The sequence below is a fragment of the Triticum urartu genome, chromosome 2 (assembly GCF_003073215.2).
Source record: "Triticum urartu cultivar G1812 chromosome 2, Tu2.1, whole genome shotgun sequence".
NCBI lineage: Eukaryota > Viridiplantae > Streptophyta > Magnoliopsida > Poales > Poaceae > Triticum > Triticum urartu.
Genome location: NC_053023.1, coordinates 739,668,380 through 739,687,182, shown reverse-complemented (window position 1 = coordinate 739,687,182; position 18,803 = coordinate 739,668,380). Strand labels below are relative to the sequence as shown.

The following is an 18,803-nucleotide window of genomic DNA, read 5'->3' as shown; positions in this document are numbered from 1 at the left end:
AGTAGCCGTATGCATCGCCCAGATGCAGAGGCCAGGGTCATCCTCCCTTTCTAAAAATATATTTAGTCAAACAAACTTTACCAAGTTAGACTAAGGAAAATCCTACAACTTGAATTATTTTGGAACAGAGGAAGTACATTCGATTCGACCGAAATTCGGTTCACTCAATGCCGTAAAACTTCTTGTGTAATTCGTACTGGACCTTTCCATCGGGAAGAACCTCGCTTACACTCTCCCTTTCCCTGCACCTCTTCTCCCATCGCGTGAGCTTGGGGCATTCCGCCTCTAAGTCAATCCCTCCATGCTGCTCATACCCGTAAAACATGCTTGAAAATGGGATGAAGACGACATCCAAGAACCCGAATTCATCGCCAGAAAAGAAGCATTTGTCCCCGAGCACCTCCTCTAGACGTTTAAGATGCTCGACCAACTCTTCCTTGGCCGCCTCTTTCTCCTCACCCTTGCTCGTGAAAAACTTCGTCTGGGTGCTGAACACCTAATTTCATTAAGATGATCACGGATAAATGAACACGTCGACGACGAAATGGAATTTACTCCAACAGAAAATTAAAGTAACATCAGTTTGCATATATACCTTGTGGTCAATGAAGTCAGCCCAGAACCTGGAGTCGGCCCTGTCGGCCGGGTCGCCGGGGAGCAAACGGGTTTCCTCGCCCCATACCTCGTCGATGTACTCGACGATGTTGACGGAGCCGCAGACCGGACGGCCATGGTGGATGAGGATGGGGATCGAGCGGTGGACGGGGTTCATGCGCCGCACCAGTTCGCTCCTCTCGCGGACGCGGAGGTCCTCCTCGATGTACTCGAACGGCACGCCTAGCTCACGCAGCGCGATCCGCACCCGCATGCCGAACTCGTTGCACCAGAAGTCGACGCAGGTCACCTGGCTGTCCATGTCTTTCTCCATGCCCTGCCGTGTCTTCAAGGCGGGAAGAAATGGAGCCTTGGATTGGATTGAACTCTGGTCAAGGCAGCATGCAGACAACTGGGATTTATAGGCGAACCAGCTCCACTCGATCGATGGCATCATGGCTGACGCCTATGTCAATGGACCCAGTATAGTTTAAACAATTAGAGAGAAGTAAAACATCACTCAGCGAAGGGTACCCAGTCTAAAGGTTAATATTCTTTGGCACGCATGGGTCAGAGCTGTGCCGTGCAACCGTTCTGTGTTTGTTCACTTGGAAGTTGTCTATGCAAGAAGGCAGCACATCTGAGATTTACAGGAGATCCTGCTCTCTTCCGTTGCATGCATCATGGCTGACACCCACACTAATAATTAAACACTTAATTAGAGCGGTGTTGTTGTATATGCGCGATAGTGGAAAGTTGGTCCCTAACTCCCTATCAGGTGATAGATATGTGTTTTAACTTAGCCTAGGAAAGAGACGAGGGAACCTTCCAAGTTCCAAGTAGCAAACACTTGCGTAGTTGAATTTGTCCGATATGCGGCAGGAAAAACCGTAAAGATAGATGTTGGGAGGTCCCAACAGACCACTCCCCGGCTTCTTTGACTGGTACAATTCGATTGGAACAATTAGTTAATTAGCTGATTTGGACAATAACAACTTGTTTAAACTTCTCATTTCTATCTTGTACCCCCTTCGTATAAAAATATAGCGCGTAATTTTTTATGAATTTCACTACAGCGCGACATAGTAACGCGCAACCCCACATTTGTATTTCAACAGATGTGCTGGTCATATCATTGTAGTTTCATAGCCATGGATGTGTGGCCGCTCGGCAAATAGAAGGATGCACACAGTGTCGTGCTGGAAGAATACATGGAGAAATGTCCGTGCCATAGCCATACAATGTCGGTAATTTTATTATAGTCGAACTTTGCAATGTTGAACAATGCAAGTTCATAGGTATAACATTAAAATTAATAGTACTGAATAAATAAAATATAAAATGATTCACCATGTATGTAATGGCGATATTATTTGGTATTATTGATGCAGATATTTTTCTCTACAAATTTGCTCAAATTTATGAAGCTTGATTTCTTCTATAAAATAAATCTATAAGCACTATATTTGGAATGCACAGAGTATTGGTTAGGGACCTGTGAAATGAGCATTCGTTTTTGTTATTTAACAAGCACTCATTTGTATTCATTTGACTTTCTGTTGTCATATTTTTCTGTTAGAAGTTTAATAGTTGGAGTGTGCTAATTTTGTGTTACCAATAGTACAAATGTGTGTAAATGCACAAAATCCATGTACCACGTATATGAGAGTATACATATAGAGGAGATCATATATTGAGGGCGACATGAGGATCTTGCCAATGGATCTCGATGGAATGAGTTAGACATGGACACCAGAATTACCCAGGTTCAACCCCCCGAGGTGGGTAACAACCCTACTTCTCCATTTATCGATAATCTTAATTATCATCTTCAAAAGAGCTTACAAAGCTATACCCTAGCGGTGTAAACTCTCAAAATCGTTTTTGCTCTCTCAGCGTGATTGTCAATGTAGAATGTTTTGAACCCTCAATATTGATGTGTGTATTCAGAATCATATGTGCTCGCAGAATGTCAGAGTCATGTATTTCACCAAGGGGCTTCGGGTCCTTATATATGCAACATAGCTTGTCCTCTTAGTCAGGTCGAACTGACTTGAACTCCAAGTCAGCTACGATTAAGGAAGGCGGTGTCCTTAATCCACATGATCCTTGACTCTTTCGTGTTTGTATCCCAAATCCGGTCCTCCCTTTCTACCTCCTACGCCTTGAGATAAGGACTTCTAGAATGTCTACAGGCACAGATCATAGATGCAGCTTCATATGTCTTCATGTTTTGTACTTATAATGTATTTATACAAGTACTCCCTCTGTAAACTAATATAAGAGCGTATAGAATACTAAAGTAGTGATTTAAATGTTCTTATATTAGTTTACAGAGAGAGTACATGTATATTTGTGGACAATATGGACTGTTTATTTATTTTATTCCACTATGGGTCTTTAGCTGTTCCAAAATATGAAAAATGCACTGAGTCGTGATATAACCTCATGAATTTTAAAATTTCAAACAATTTCAGTAGATTTGGAATGTACATTGCTTTTATAATTTTTCCTCCCTCGTTTCTTATTTGTGTGTAAACATACACAGTATTGAAAATAAGTAATTACAATTTTTGAGTTTTAAATTTAAACGCATTCACATATACATAAGGCAGAATTTAAAGAAAAATTGTCGACATGCAACATTTAGACAGTTAAACTAATTGAAGTACATGGCATTAGATAGTTAAACTAAACTACATACAAAACGTCTTTGGCTTTGACAGAGGCAACATGGCGTATCTTGTGATGCTGCTTTTGCTTCAACATGGGCAGCGGCCTTGATGCAAGCGACATACACGGCGACGTGGGACAACTCCATGGCCATTTATGCTTTGTGTCCGTTGGCGTAAGAGCGGGCACCATTGGCGTGGCATATGTCATGGTGCCAGCCTCCTCATTGACGGGAAGCTTAGCTCCTCATCGTGGTGTGGCATGGAACTTCGCCTCTAGGGTCTTGAGCACCCCGATAAAGTCTTTCTTGGCCTGGATTGGTTTAGTTTACTCCTAATTAACTGCGGTCAGCAAGGACGAGCGATGGGTTGAGCTGAATTGATGGACTTTTAATACCCTGTTTTTGTGAGAGGGGTTTTAGTACTACAATGTATGAACTTGGAAGTCGATAACACTTCATTGAGCTGTGTATTTTGTTCGTTTAACTACACTAACTAATTTTATTTTTTTGCGTTCTACACTAACTCTACTAGCAGAAGAAATTAAACCTCGCAAGTATAGTTTACAGTATTCTTATACGTAAATAACTCAGCCATTACAGTACCCTTCTGTGCTTGTTCCCTAGCTTTGGGAGTTGCCCATGCAAGAAGGCAGCACATATGAGATTTACAGGAGATCCAGCTCCTATCCGTTGCATCATCGCTGACACTAATTAGACACTTAATTAGAACGGCATTGTTGGGTATGTATCTGTATGCTCGACAGGTGGAATGTTGGCCTTTCCTAAAAGATATACATGTAGTTAGTCTAAACAAAACAAAAGGTTACCTAGTCAGAGAGATTAGGGGAACCATCCAAGTAGCAAAGGCATGTGTTGTTAAATAAACTAGATGTTGGGAATGTTTTGCATTTCAGTGAGGTTTTGGTTATATGGAACATGAATATTTGAAATAATAGTTTGAACAAATATAAGAATTAAATGTAACTAGCATGATAAAATGGAATTATCCATGCACGCATGTTTGCATGTTTAGGTGGCTTTTTATTATAGTTGCATGTTGAGGTGGGCCTTTTCCCATGCATGCTCAATAATGAGGTGGCATGCTTGAGAGAAACGTGTTAGTGGGGGCTAGCTATTTATATATATATATATATAGAAGATACATCCAATATGTCGGGGTAGAAGAACCATAAAGGTGCGGGAGGTCCCAACAGCCCACTCCCTGGCTTTTTTAGTGTTGTAATCCAATTGGATTGATTAACTAATAACGTATTAGCTGATTTTGACAATGACAACTTGCTTAAAAGTTCTCATTTCTACATCGTACTCCCTTCGTCATAAATATAGCACATGTTTTTTAAAATTTCATGTTTCATAAAGTTTGACCAAGTTTATACAGAAAAATGTCAATAATGATAATATAAAATATATATAATATAATCTAAGATATGTTTCACAATGTATCTAATGGTTATACTTATTTGGTATTGTAGATTTGATTCTTTTCTCTAAAAACTTGTTAGACTTTATAAAGCTTGAATTTTGATGAAAAAAAATATATATCTTGAGAACTTCCGGACTGCCCGATATATGAATCTCATTTTTCTTATTTGTCAAGCACTCATTATCTGATTTGGCATTCTTTTGTCATGTCTTTGTTTCACTTAGAAGTTTAATTGTTTGTATAAGAGATAACAATTTATTAGTCTAAACGGAAAAAAGTTAACTTAACATATAAGAGAGATGATGGGAACCTTCCAAGTGGACAACACATGTGTCGTTAAATATGTCCAATATATTGGGGTCGAAGAACCATAAAGGCCCGGAGGTCCCAACTTACGGGTTGTCCACTCATTGGCATGTCCGAGTTTTGTAATCCAATTGGATCGATTAATTAAAAATTAATAAGCTGATTTTGACAATGAAAATTTGCTTATAATTTTAATTTCTACCTCATACCCCTTTCTTTCAATATAGTGTGGGTATTTCTTTCTTTCGAAAGGTACATTTCATAAAGTTTGACCAAGTTGCGTGACAAAGGGAACACACACCTAGGAGATAAAGCCACAGCGGGCATATAACCAGATTACATGCATGCCTACATAGATAACCTAGTACTCTGCTTAGTTGGCACCATACTCCTCCTGGACGATCTCATACACCTTCTCAGGATCAGTAAGTGCCTTGGCCACGCTCTCACGCTCCCTGCACCGGGCGGCCCAGGCCACGATCCTTGGGCAGTGTTCCTCGACGCTGAAGTCACCGTACTTCTCGTAGGTGTAAAACCAGGGGGTCAAGGTCACGAACGCGACATCCACGAAGCCAAACGCCTCGCCACCGAAGTAGTCCTTATCACCGAGGTCGGCCTCCAGGGTCTTGAGAGCCCCGATCATGTCTTTCTTGGCCTGCTCCAAGGCCTCCCCCTTCATCGTTAACAGGCGGGTCTGACAGTCAACGATCTGCAATTTCACATTTGGAATGTTAGTCTTGCATCCTTTCGTCGGAAAAATAGGTCCTGCACCTATGTGTTAAGCTAAGTTTACTTGCTGGATTCATGGAAGCTATATATGGTTCATAAATCAAATGAACTTTTACAAGAATGCTTGTTACTAGGTGTATAGAGAAATTGAACTCAACTTTGAGGTACATAAATGAAGCGGCATGGTTTTGTTCTCTTCTCTGCTGTCTTAATAAAGCGAGGTTCCATTGTATATACCTTGTTGTCGATGTAGTCAGCCCAGAACCGGGCCTGCGCGCGGGCGTAGGGGTCCCGTGGGAGGAGCGGCGCCACCTCCGGCCACGCCTCGTCGATGTAGGTGAGGATGACGAGAGATTCGCAGACAGGCCTGCCGCCATGGAGCAGGACGGGGATCTTCTTGTGGACGGGGTTGGATCTCAGAAGCAGCTCGCTCTTCTGCTCAAGGTTCTGCTCACTGTACTCATAGGCAACGCCCTTCTCTGCCAGCGCGATCCGGCACCGCTGCCCGAATGGGCTCGCCCAGAAGTCCAGAAGCACCACATCGGCCATTGTTAGTAGGAGGGAAGTGTATGTGGCAGCTCGGTTAGTGGGTGATGCTGATTTTGGTGTGCTAGGTTTGAGGTTTCAGAGGGTTTTTATAGGCGATGCCAGAGAGGGGTTTTAGTTTACTCTAAATTAACCATGGTCAGCAGTGACGAAAGATGGGTTAGGCTGAATCGAAGGGGTTTTAGTACTACATAAAGAGCAGTACATGGTACTTCATCGAGCTGTGTATTTTCTTGGTTCAAGCACACTGACTCTACTCGTATAAGAAATTAAACCTTGCAACTTGTTGCGCAGAGGCAGCAGAACACCTAGGAATTATAGGTGATCCAGCTCCACTCGATCGATGTTCGATGGCATTATGCCTGCTGACTCCTACCTCAATGGACAAGTATAGTTTGAAGTATTTTAATACGTAAATAACTCAGCCATGGCAGCACCCTTCTGTGCTTGTTCCCTAGCTTTGGGAGTTGCTCATGCAAGAAGGCAACACATATGAGATTTACAGGAGATCCAACTCCTATCCATTGCATCATCGCTGACACTAATTAGACACTTAATTAGACCGGCATTGTTGTGTATGTATGTGTTTGCCCGACATGTGGAAAGTTCGCCTCTATGACGTGACCTAAAAGATATCCATTTAGTAAGTCTAAATGAACAAAAAGTTAACATATGAGAGAGATGAGGGGAACCTTCCAAGTAGCAAACGCATGCGTCGTTAAATAAGTCTAATATGTCGGGGTCGAAGAACCATAAAGGTACAGGAGGTCCCAACAGCCCACTCCCAGCCTAGTTAGTGTTGCAATCAAACTGGATTTCTTAATTAAGAATTAATTAGCTGATTTCGACAATGACAACTTGCTTAAAATTCCCATTCCTACCTCGTTCTCCCTTTGAAGCAAATATAGTGTGTATTTTTCTATTCGATAGTCACATTTTGTAAAGTTTGACCAAGTTTGATATTTCTCTGTTAACTTGGCTAAACTTTACAAAATCTTTAAACATTATAATTTGAAACAGAGAGAGTATAGCCCAAGAACTTCAGGGCTACCTATGTATGGATGTGTATGCACTTGCAAGTACATGACACCTCACCGAGGTGTGTATTTTATTGGTTCAAGTATGCTAACGAAGTAATTTTGACAATGATAATTAATTTGCTTAAAATTCCCAGCCCTACCTTGTGCTCCCTTCGAAGCAAATATAGTGTGTATATTTCTATTTGATAGTCACATTTCCTAAAGTTTGACCAAGTTTGATATTTCTTTGTTAACTTTTTTTTTCATTTGATTGAAAGCATCATTTATCAGTTGATTGCTATTTCTCTGTTAACTTGGCTAAACTTTACAAAATATTTAAACATTATAATTTAAAACAGAGAGAGTATAGCCCAAAAACTTCAGGACTACCTATGTATGGATGTGTATGCACTTGCAAGTACATGAAACCTCACCGAGATGTGTATTTTATTGGTTCAAGTTGTTAGACAAGTTGTATAGGGATAGGAAAGTAGTTTGAATTGTAATCTCCTTTCTATACCTTCTTCTCTTCTTCTGTTCTATCTCTCTTGTAACAAGTTACGATCGATCTCCTCTTTCTCTCGATCATTTTCTATCTTGTAAGCCACGACATCACCTTGATATAATACAGTGCGGCTCAGACGAAGGGTTCTACGCTTCCCAAAATACTTTTACAAAAGTATGCTAATGAAGTAATTTCTCAGCCGAGATCGCCCGCCTTAACGCCAGGTGACTTGGGGCCACTGATATGTGGGGCCAAAAGTCAGGTGACTTAGGGTCACTGATATGTGGGGCCAAAAGCCATCTGGCCCACATGTTAGTGGCCCTAAGTCACCTAACATAAAGTCAGCAAACATGTGCCAGTAATTTTTGTGTTTATTATTTCTGGTAGAGTAGTAAATATTATTGTTTTTGAAATGTGATAGAGTAGTACTCCCTCCATTCCATAATGTAGTGTGCCCGCGCTTCCAAAAATTTATGTTTGATCATAAATTTAACCAACGAGACCGATTGCAGCGGAAACAAAAATTATACCACTGAATTCGTATCGAAATAGCAAATTCAATGGTATAATTTTTGCTCCCGGCGCAGTCGGTCTCGTTTGTTAAATTTATTATCAAAGTTAGATCTTGGGAAGCGTGGGAGCACTACATTGTGGAACAGAGGAAGTAGTTGGTAAGTTGCTAGCAGCCAAAGGCATGTGTTATCGGACATGGATATAACCCATAGTGTGCCCTTGGAAGTCGTTAAAGAAGACAGTAATGATGAGATTAACAGCAGATCCAGCTCCCCTTCAATTGCATCATGGTTGACGGCCACACGAGTGAGACACATAGATTGGCACTAATTATTTGGTATATATGTATGTGTATGTGCAATGCATGGAATTTTTTTTTGAAATGAAAGCTTAACTTCATGCTTGAGAGAGATCAGGGAACCTTCCAAGTACCAAACGCATGTGACAAACCGTAAATATGTCAGAAGGTCCCAACAACCCACTCCCTGGCTTGTTTGAGTTTTCCCAATTGTATTGAGATTAGTTAACTACTCTCTCCAATTCGAATTAATTGACGCAACTTTAGTACAGTTTTAGTACAAAGTTGTACTAAAGTTGCGTTAATTAATTTGGATCGTAGGGAGTAGCTAATTTGGATTATGACAACTTGCTTAAAAACTCATCTCTACCCTGTATAGTTTAGGGGCTTCTAAACAAGCGCGATATATGGACATCAAATTATTTACCGATTATGATTTTTTGGTCATTTTTTCACACAATACAGAGGCAGACGCTCATATATACGCGCATACACTCATCCCTATGAACACAAGCACACACCCACCCATATGAGCACATACGAGAGACTGAGCCGACATATCATCTTAAGGTTGATGGAGTCACCAAAAACGCCTCATAGTCAACGGGAACATCTCTTTTCACTGAACGCGCATCGCTGGAAATCCTAAAATGAATCCAGAAATAAATGCGAGTACCGGGACTTAAACCTAGTGAGCTGGGGATACCACTGTCCACCTAATCGTCCAACCACCGGTTGGTTCGCTGATTTTTTGCTTGGTCCTTTCTTATTGTGGCATGCCATATAGAAACAAACGTGAGATGATTCAAATCCATTGATAGTGTGTACTAAGATGATATAACATATGACCAACCTACCAACTTAGTATAGATGATATCTCGACAGAGACATGCTCCAAACATTAATGTCACATACTAATATAATGTCATGTACAATAGACCCACCAACATTTTTTCAACCGACACTTCAACTCTGCGTGATCAATACAATGAGGTTCTTGTCAGAAAAAAATTCATGCACGGGGTTGGATTATCATCATTGTTAATGTGGATATGCGACAATTTTGAATTAATAATGATCACACCTAGTTTGGAAGGAAAAAGGTTCTTTTGAGTCACTTCTGTATACAATATACTATTGCTCATGAGCTCCGATGTCTTCACTGTGATGTAATAAAACACACTCTAGTGGCAACCTTTCTAATCCATTAATATTTAAGAAAACATATCATTGTGGTGGTATGACGATTAAGCTAATGAGTGTTGAGGACCGGTTGGACAGAATTCGGTCTTCTCATGAGATTGGAAATATTATGTGGGTGAAGACACATATTAAGATTGATGGTTGTCTAATATGTCAGAAGAATGTGGTGCAGGCCTGCGTAGTCACGTTACCTGGCACAACAAATACATGTGAGCAAGATCATAGAATGGATGAACTCAATAGTGGTGGATACCATTGATAGATTTCAAGCAAAAATAGCTAAAATTAATGCCAATTTTGTTAATAAATAGGTGAACTATCGAAAGCATGCAGTCAAACTTATCTATCTGCAACCATCCAGTCTACATTAATTATTGAGACATGCCAATAGAAAATAATATCACTAACAGGGTTCAAATTGTTTTTCCAATTTGCTACAATGTATTCATATACAAAAATAGTGAGGGTCAAATTTGCATTTTTTTGAGACTTTGTATGTTGCATTTCTAAAACATTAGGTATTAGAGTGGGGGAAATAAATGAGTGGAAGTTGTTTTTGGCTTACATCTCAACAAGGGTAAATTTCTTTTATTAACTTCAGAAGCAATCGAAGATCTTTATAACAATTAAGCACCGGACATATATTATACGAGGTTTCATGTTTTTAGGCATGATTATTATATACAAGTACATATGAAATACATGGGAAAATGAGAATCCTTCTTTGCAAAAAGGAAAAATGAGAATGATTTGGACATCACAAAATAAACACGACACCCTCCCACCGCGCTATTTTCAGAAAAGGTTAAAAGTTGAACATGACTACCATTGAAGCAACTTATTCGTAAATTGTCCGCGACTTCGACTCGCGGACGTAATGAATCGGGAGCTTTCCGATGCCCCGTGAACAAGAACACACATTCGTCCAAGTCATATCAATCACCCCAGCAGAGCATTGAGTACATATGTAAAAGGATCATCTAATATTATTTGTTCAATGATAGATTAATAAAAAGTGTACAAGTTTCCCATTATTTTGTTTGTTTACCTGTAGTTAGGTACACTGACACGTCCCACTGTTTTGGTTACCGGTCGAAATTTCAAGATTTCCCATGGTTACCGCGTATTTCCGTGCCCCTCGGTAAATCGCCATACTGAGCAAAAAATACCAGTTTTTTGAAAATTTTGAATTTAAACACTCGATTTACTGTAAAGTACGTAGGATCTAATTAATGCCATGAGAGTTGGTCCTGGTGTGTTGGTAGCAACCTAGTTCCTATTTTGAGAGGTCTCTGGTTCGAATATTCATTCATTCACTTATTTGAATTCAAAATTCAACTACAAAATTCGCTCGAAATATTCTCGGTATTTCTTGATATTTCTCGGTAACCATGGTAACCACATTTATCAGTCCCCCTCGGTAAAATTGTCTCATTCGGTAACCAAAACCCACGTCCCATAGTGTATTAGCTTTTTTATGTCACACAACAATAGATGGAGTATTATTCAAGTTTACAAGCATGATAGGTTTCGAGCACAATCTATGGCTCACTTCACTCTATGCCGTACCACTTCTTGTGCATCCTGTACACCTCCTCCTCATCTGGAAGAGTACTCTTGACGCTCTCCCTCTCCTTGCACCGCTTCTCCCACCGCATCAGCTTGGGACACTCCACCTCAAGATCAAACTTTCCTTCTTGTTCGTACGCTCGAAACATGCTCGATAACGGGATGACGACGATGTCCAGAAATCCGAACTCATCGCCGGAGAAGAAGTTCTTGTCTCCAAGCACGCTCTCGAGTTGCCTGAGTTGGCGGATTAGCTCCCCCTTTGCTGCTTCTTTCTCATCATCACCTTTGCTCTTGAACAGCCTCATCTCCGTGTTGAACACCTGGGGTAAAATAATTCATCAGAGAAAAGGATGAGTAAACTGAACAAGCAAGTTCATTTCAGCGCAGATATTTTGTGTGTGCATCAAAGTTTGAGAAATTGCATTAGCAAAACGAATTTGTCTGGAAGAAAGAAGTGGTGTATATGATCAAGTAAATATTTGTAGCCAATGCAGCGAGCATGAAATAAACAAGACAAAATTGTTGTCAGGCAAGACGTGCGTTTAGTCGCAGACCTTGTGGTCAACAAAATCGGCCCAGAACCGGGCGGAAGCCCTCTCCAGCGGGTCGGCAGGGAGCAACTGTATTCCACCTGCTTCGGCATGAAGGTGACCCCAGACCTCGTCGATGTACTCGAGGATGTTGATGGAGTTGCAGATGGGACGACCACGGTGGATGAGGATGGGCACCATCCGGTGCACGGGGTTCATGCGCAGCACCAGGCCGCTCCTCTCGCGGAGGCGGAGGTCCTCCTCGATGTACTCAAACGACACGCCCAGCTCACGCAGCGTGATCAGAACCCGCATGCCGAACAGGTTAGCCCAGAAGTCGACGCACACCACCTCGCTCTCTCCGGAGACCATGTTGTCGGCCATGGAGGTAAGTGTTCTACCTGCAAGACAAGGCAGCACATATGAGATTTATAGGAGATCCGGCCAGCTCCCTTCCATGGATGGCATCATGGCTGACGGCCACACTAGTTAGACACTTAGACCGGCGTTGTAGTGCATGTGTATGCCAGCCTGACAGATGGAAAGTTGATGATTTTGACAATGACAGCTTGCTTAACATTCTCATTTCTACCTTCTATAGCCTAGGGACTTCTAGACTCAGGGCGATAAATGAATACCACTTTTTTTTGCGGGTGAAATACCACTTTTGTTATTTAGCAAGCGACAGTTTCTATTGATTTGGATTTTGTTTTGTCATGTTTTTTTGGTTAGAAGTCATAACTTCTTCAGAGTTACTTTCCTTGCTCGACTAGTATGTACACATGAACTTTTTTAATTTAATTTTATTCTTCTAAGAGTCTTTAATTCCAATACACTGTATCAATATTGTTGTTCTACTAGAAGGTTCAAAAGGCCAGATATTACATGCCTAGAGATGAAATATTTTGGTGGAATTGGAAATTATGGTCAAGCTTCTAGACACTAGCTGAAGCAAGCAAGTATGCAACTAGCATACGGAAGTTTTTATTAAAGCAAGTAATAAGTGACTAAAATAAAAGTGCAAGATTAAAGTAAAAATGAGCAACAGAATAATAGAGGTTTTGAAATTAATAACGCTAAGGCGTTCTCAGGGAATAGTATGCATCTATGGTGACATATGCTAATGCGTAGTTCTAGGTCCAGATCTCTAAGCCACTTTATATGTTTTTTACAAGTGGGGGAAACCAAGTATAGATACGTGGATACATGCAGCAGCCACATATGACATAAGTCATCACAGTTGCTCCCCACATTCAGGTTTCGGCAACGATAATTAAGGGTCTTCCCGTGAACGTAGATAAAGACAGTCTCCGGTAATCCCCTATCAAGATGTCAGAGAAGGCGGAAGATAGCTTCTGTCACCCCAATATCTCCTCAAACCCACCATGGCCCCGATAGCAATAACCTTTTGTCCATACAGGAAAATGTTGAGTCCAGTACTATTGTTACTGAATCAGTAAGCGGACAGAGAGGAACGTGCCTTTACCTGCTGTTGATGGACTGGGAGTCGGAACCGGCTGAGACGACATCGTGGTGCAGAGGCCCGTTGTTGTGGGTCGCAGCCTGCTGCCTGGAGCCCCGGTCGCCGTCTTGCCGCTTCGCCCGTCGCTGCCTTCGGCTTGCAGCGAAACAACCGCCGGCCCGCCGAGCACAGCTGTGCCAAGCCGCCGAGCCGCCGCAAGCTTTTCGGATGGGACTGGGAGGGGGAGAAGGAAATGGGGATAGAACGAAGCTAGGTTTCCTTGACGAGTTGGCCTATCGGAGCAAATTTGGGTTGAGATTTGTCTGGCCCCCTGCTTCGGCCCGCTGAAATGAGCCATTCCCGGGAAATTGGAACGACCCCGACCGCTAAGCCATTTAACGCCATCTCGCGCACCGATCGTGGCCATAGCGGTAGATCGCGGAAAAACGGGCATAGCCTCAGGGAAGGCTCTCCAGACAAGCTTCAGTTTCGCCCGCGAATTTAATTTTTGCGCAGATGAGAGGCACCGGACACCGATGATTTATAGGTGATCCAGCTCCGTTCGATCGACGGCATCATGGCTGACACCTACATCAAGGACCCAGTATAGTTTCAACAAGCAGAGAAAAGTAAACATCGATCAGGGAAGGTTACCCAGTCTAACGCTTAATATTCTTTGACATGCACCGGTCAGATCTGCGCGGGCAGTCTTCGAAATACTTGTGCCGTGCAGCACCATTATGTGCTTGTTCCCTTGGAAGTTGTTCATGCAAGAAGGCAGCACCGGCATGTGTATGCCAGCCCGACAGACGTAGATAGTATCTGTTTGGTCTAAAAACAAAACAAAAAAAAATGTTAACTTCACAGTTTCAATTAGCAAATGCATGCGCCGTTCAATATGTTGTATATTCTTGACTTAAAGAAATTTGGCAAGCACAGAACTTCAAATATTTGGAAACGGAGGAATTAGAGACTTGATTAGACCGGTATGGTTATATATGTTCGACAGGTGGAAAGTTGATCCTTGTCAGGTGATCTAATTAAAAGATAATATCCGCTTTAACTTATTAGTCTATGAAAGAGACGAGGGAACCTTTTAAGTAGTCTACACACATGCATCGTTGAATATGTTCAATGTGCGGGTGGAAGAACCGTAAAGATGTCGGGAGGTCCCAATAGCCAACTCCCTGGCTTGTTCGATTAGCTGATTTCGACAATGACAGCTTGTTCTATCTTGTACTCCCTTCTGAAAATATTGTGCGTACAATTTTACATATTCCACTACAGTGTGTGACATAGTATCGCATGACACCGCATCAATAATGTGAAAAATATGGTCAAGACTTTTAGATGCTAGTCGAAGCAAGAAAATACGCCTACTACAATTATACACCCTCCATTTCTGTATATAAGGTCACTTTATTTTTCGTGTCAACTTGGACTTATAATTTTGGTCAACAAAATATGGGTTACATGTCATCAAAAATATATCATCAAAAAGTTCTTTTAAATGTGCATCCAATGACATACTTTTTGTGGTATATAACTCACTTTTTGTTGGTAAAATTAATGGTCAAAGTTAGACATAAAAATATGAAGTGGCCTTGTGTACTGAAATGGAGGGAGTATATTATTTTTGAATTGATAAATGTGAGCGGAAGAGAAAAAAGTAACTAAATATGTGATAATTTAAAAAATGTGCACTAATATTAAAAAATAGAAAAACGGGGGGAGCTCCCTGGCTCCACTTTGATAGAAAGAAGCTTGACCAAACCCGACAATGCTACACTTACGTGCTTTTTCTACAGACTGCGCTTACGGACGCCGTCGTGAAATCACGTGATTAGTGGACATTCAAACGGCTGGTCCCCATGTTCCTCCATCGAGCCACAACTTGATGCCACGTACGTCCGTAGGAGTGTCCCGTAGCAAAATCGTCCGTAAGTAGAGCATTATTCGTCCAGTACAGGTCTCGAAGTTTTTTTAGCGAAAGATTAAAAATAATGGACCCAAACTACGAAAACGAAAAACATTCTCCTGGAGATTTCATCCAATATTACAAGGAAATTCAAGCTATGAATGGCGACGCCAAATATGCAGCTCCAAGGGTTGAGACAGGGCTCTCAGATACCACTCCAATGTGCTTCTTGCATGCTGCATCACCATCGTCACCACCTCCAGGGTCAACTTCCGGGAGATGACCTCCAGCATTAATGCCAGGGTTCATGGTCACCCCCACTCCAGCTACAAAGGAAAACGTATCGTTTGTTGAACATGTTGGCAGAATTGCTCCACCTTGTCCAGTATATGATCTTTGTAGATCAGGCCCCATTTTCTAATCAGCGGTATGAATAGACACCAGATCTGGTTGAGAGATATCCAAGAAACTCCATTAAAAACAATATTGTTCCTGTTTTTCCACAAGGCCCAGAGAACAGCAGCACAGATTGTATTTAAAGCATCTAGACTTTTTCCTGCAACCCAAAGAGAAGCAATAGAAGCAACATTGCTCCCTAAAGGTCTACCAAAGAACTCACTAACTTTACCCCACACTTGCTTTGCTACTATGCAATCAAAAAACATATGTTGAATGGACTCATTACAAGAACAGAAAACACGGTCTTTAGGATTCCTGATTTTTTTTTCTTCTTGAGGTTATCCCTAGTCATGATGAGCTTGTTGTGGAACAAGAGCCACAAGAAGACATGAATTCTGGGTGGGATCAACAGTTTCCAAACAGCAAAAATGTAAAAAGGCACCACCCCTCTAAAACTAATGATTGCATACAGGGCAATAGATGAATACTGCCCGGAGTTTTCATATTGCCACAATAGACAATCAGTAGTCTGTAAAGGAAATGCCCTTGGCTATCTCAGTAAGCTCCAGCCAGGCATTCATCATATTATCATCAAAGTTCCTTCTAAAAGAAAGTTTATGTGTCTGATCATCCCAAATCTGTTGGATAGTGTGGCACTGGTCTCTACAGATGCAATAAAGATCCCGGTATTGCATAGCTAAAGGGGATGATCCAAACCATAGATCCTCCCAGAACCTAATGTTTTTACCATGTCCTACCATCCATCTAGACCCAAATTTGACAGCTTTAGCTACCCAAATAACTCCCTTCCCGAAGTTAGAGGCCCGAAAGAATCACTACAGAAAATGTTTGGGGAGTTAGACATATATTTGGCATCTACAAAATTCCTCCATGTTTTCCCTTATCCATTAATGTATCTTTTAACCCACGACCCTAATAAACAGATATTTAGATCATGCAGGTTCGGGATCCCAAGACCCCCAAACTCTTGTCTCATACACACAAGTTGCCAGTTAGCTAGATGAATTTTCCTGTGCCCCAAGTCATTCCACAAGCAGTTAGTCATTTGAGAATTAATAAGGTCAATAGCCCACTTGGGGAACTTGGAAAAGGAGAGCAAGTAGATGGGGATGCTTGCTAAATGGGATTTAATTAAAATGATCCTGCCCTTATAGGAAAGCACTTTCCCCCTCCATCCAGCTATTCTCTTCAGTATCTTATCTAATAAAGGCTGTAAATCTTCCCTAGACAACTTGTCAAAGTGAAGAGCAATCCCTAGATATTTAATGGGAAAGGACCCAATAGGGCAACCAAAAACATTAGCAAGCTCTACAGTTCCGTGGGGTGATAGATTCAATGGAATGAGCTCACTTTGGTCATAGTTAATCTTCATCACGGACACTTGCTCAAAGCAGGTGAAGACCTATTTCATGTTAACAGCCAGATTAGGATCACTATCTACAAATAAGATAGTGCCGTCTGCACATATTGTAGACTAACAACCCCCCAGGCAAAACATCATGACATGGACCTTTGACCAATCCAAAACATGTAGCTAGCTTCATTAAGCATTCTAGTCAACACATCCACTACAAGATTTAAAAGCAGAGGAGAAAGGGGTCTCCTTGCCTCAACCCTCTACTAGTAGGAAAGAGTCACTCTCACAGCTGTTAAGTATATATTAATATTAATGTCATTGAAAATAAGTATATATGCCGGTGTCTTATTGGTCTGCCAAAACTTATTCACGTTATGTTACACAAGTGCATGCATCGCAGAGCCAAACTCTGTATCTGTATGACAACGATAGCTTTGCTTGCACCATATTATTTCAGCCGTGCGCAGCTACTGAAGTCGGGTTCGCTACTCAATACCGTACAACTGCTTGTGTAATTCGTACATCTTTGTGTCATCCGGAAGAACCGCTCTTACACTCTCCCTTTGTTTGCACCTCTTTGCCCACTGCGTGAGCTTGGGGCACTCCACGTCAAGGTGAAAACGTCCAAGCTGCTCGTACCCATGAAACATGCTTGAAAATGGGATAGTAACGATGTCTAAGAATCCGAATTCGTGGCCAGAAAAGAAGCCCTTGTCCCCGAGTACCTCCTCTAGGCGTTTGAGTTGCTCGACCAACTCATCTTTCTCCTCGCCCTTGCTCTCCAGAAACCTTACTTGGGCGCCGAACACCTAATTTCATTCAGGTCATCATCACATATAAATAAATTAACGCATCGACGAAACAAAATTTACACCAACAAAATTTGCATACCTTGTGGTCAACGAAGTCAGCCCAGAACCTAGCGTCAGCCCTGTCGACTGGGTTGGCGGGGAGCAAACGGGTTTCCTCGCCCCAGACCTCGTCGATGTACTCGACGATGTTGACGGAGCCGCAGACTGGACGGCCTTGGTGGATCAGGATGGGTACCATGCGGAGAACAGGGTTCATGCGCCGCACCAGATCGCTCCTCTCGCGGACGCGGAGGTCCTCCTCCACGTACTCGAACGCCACGCCTAGCTCGCGCAGCGCGATCCGCACCCGCATGCCGAACTCGTTGGCCCAGAAGTCCACGCACGTCACCTCGCTCTGCCGCCCGGCCTCCATCTCCATGGCTTTCTCCATGCCCTGTCCTGTCCTGTCCTCTCTTCAAGGTGGGAAGAATTGCAACTTTGGATTGGGTCGAACTCTGGCCAAGGCAGCATGCATTGCACACAACTGGGATTTATATATAGGGGAACCAACCAGCTCCACTGGATCGATGGCATCATGGCTGACGCCTATGTCATTGGACCCGCTATAGTTTCAACAAGTAGAGAAAAGTAAACATCGATCAGGGAAGGGTACTTAATATTCATTGACACGCACCGGTTAATACTTGTTCACTTGGAAGTTTTCCATGCAAGAAGGCAGCACATGTGAGATTTACAGGAGATCCAGCTGCTTTCCATTGCATTGGCTGACACACACACCAATAATTAAAACACTTAATTAGACCGCTGTTGTTGTATATGCCCGACAGGTGGAAAGTCGGTCCCTATCAGGTGACAGCGATATCTGTACGTTTTAACTTAACCTATGAAAGAGATGAGGGAA

The 18,803-nt window shown here is 42.1% G+C and overlaps 4 protein-coding genes across 4 annotated transcripts; all 4 read right to left on the bottom strand.

Moving 5' to 3' along the window:
• Nucleotides 1-91: 91 nt before the first annotated feature.
• LOC125540369 (glutathione S-transferase 3-like) lies at nucleotides 92-979 on the bottom strand. Its single transcript, XM_048703983.1, has 2 exons — nucleotides 596-979; nucleotides 92-496 (listed from the first exon to the last, which is right to left on the bottom strand). The coding sequence occupies exons 1-2, from the start codon at nucleotides 926-928 to the stop codon at nucleotides 161-163; spliced, it is 669 nt and encodes a 222-aa protein (XP_048559940.1). The 5' UTR covers nucleotides 929-979; the 3' UTR covers nucleotides 92-160.
• Nucleotides 980-5,275: 4,296 nt separating this feature from the next.
• On the bottom strand, nucleotides 5,276-6,350 carry LOC125540371 (probable glutathione S-transferase). The gene is made up of 2 exons (XM_048703984.1): nucleotides 5,985-6,350; nucleotides 5,276-5,727 (listed from the first exon to the last, which is right to left on the bottom strand). The coding sequence occupies exons 1-2, from the start codon at nucleotides 6,294-6,296 to the stop codon at nucleotides 5,392-5,394; spliced, it is 648 nt and encodes a 215-aa protein (XP_048559941.1). The 5' UTR covers nucleotides 6,297-6,350; the 3' UTR covers nucleotides 5,276-5,391.
• A 4,940-nt stretch (nucleotides 6,351-11,290) lies between these two features.
• Nucleotides 11,291-13,876, bottom strand: LOC125540367 (glutathione S-transferase U19-like). The gene is made up of 3 exons (XM_048703981.1): nucleotides 13,420-13,876; nucleotides 11,958-12,334; nucleotides 11,291-11,723 (listed from the first exon to the last, which is right to left on the bottom strand). The coding sequence occupies exons 1-3, from the start codon at nucleotides 13,847-13,849 to the stop codon at nucleotides 11,385-11,387; spliced, it is 1,146 nt and encodes a 381-aa protein (XP_048559938.1). The 5' UTR covers nucleotides 13,850-13,876; the 3' UTR covers nucleotides 11,291-11,384.
• A 3,501-nt stretch (nucleotides 13,877-17,377) lies between these two features.
• Nucleotides 17,378-18,394, bottom strand: LOC125540368 (glutathione S-transferase U19-like). The gene is made up of 2 exons (XM_048703982.1): nucleotides 17,982-18,394; nucleotides 17,378-17,899 (listed from the first exon to the last, which is right to left on the bottom strand). Exons 1-2 carry the CDS (start codon nucleotides 18,330-18,332, stop codon nucleotides 17,576-17,578), a joined length of 675 nt encoding a protein of 224 aa, XP_048559939.1. The 5' UTR covers nucleotides 18,333-18,394; the 3' UTR covers nucleotides 17,378-17,575.
• Between the last annotated feature and the right edge of the window lie 409 nt (nucleotides 18,395-18,803).

Excerpts from the sequence above, each read along its gene's own strand:
- LOC125540371 (XM_048703984.1), bottom strand. The coding sequence starts at position 6,296 with ATGGCCGATGTGGTGCTTCTGGACTTCTGGGCGAGCCCATTCGGGCAG. Across the intron at positions 5,728-5,984 it reads CTGACTACATCGACAACAAG|ATCGTTGACTGTCAGACCCG; the intron begins GTATATACAATG and ends GTGAAATTGCAG.
- LOC125540368 (XM_048703982.1), bottom strand. The coding sequence starts at position 18,332 with ATGGAGAAAGCCATGGAGATGGAGGCCGGGCGGCAGAGCGAGGTGACG. Across the intron at positions 17,900-17,981 it reads CTGACTTCGTTGACCACAAG|GTGTTCGGCGCCCAAGTAAG; the intron begins GTATGCAAATTT and ends GAATGAAATTAG.
- LOC125540369 (XM_048703983.1), bottom strand. The coding sequence starts at position 928 with ATGGAGAAAGACATGGACAGCCAGGTGACCTGCGTCGACTTCTGGTGC. Across the intron at positions 497-595 it reads CTGACTTCATTGACCACAAG|GTGTTCAGCACCCAGACGAA; the intron begins GTATATATGCAA and ends TAATGAAATTAG.
- LOC125540367 (XM_048703981.1), bottom strand. The coding sequence starts at position 13,849 with ATGCCCGTTTTTCCGCGATCTACCGCTATGGCCACGATCGGTGCGCGA. Across the intron at positions 12,335-13,419 it reads TCCCAGTCCATCAACAGCAG|GTAGAACACTTACCTCCATG; the intron begins GTAAAGGCACGT and ends CTTGTCTTGCAG. Across the intron at positions 11,724-11,957 it reads CCGATTTTGTTGACCACAAG|GTGTTCAACACGGAGATGAG; the intron begins GTCTGCGACTAA and ends ATTTTACCCCAG.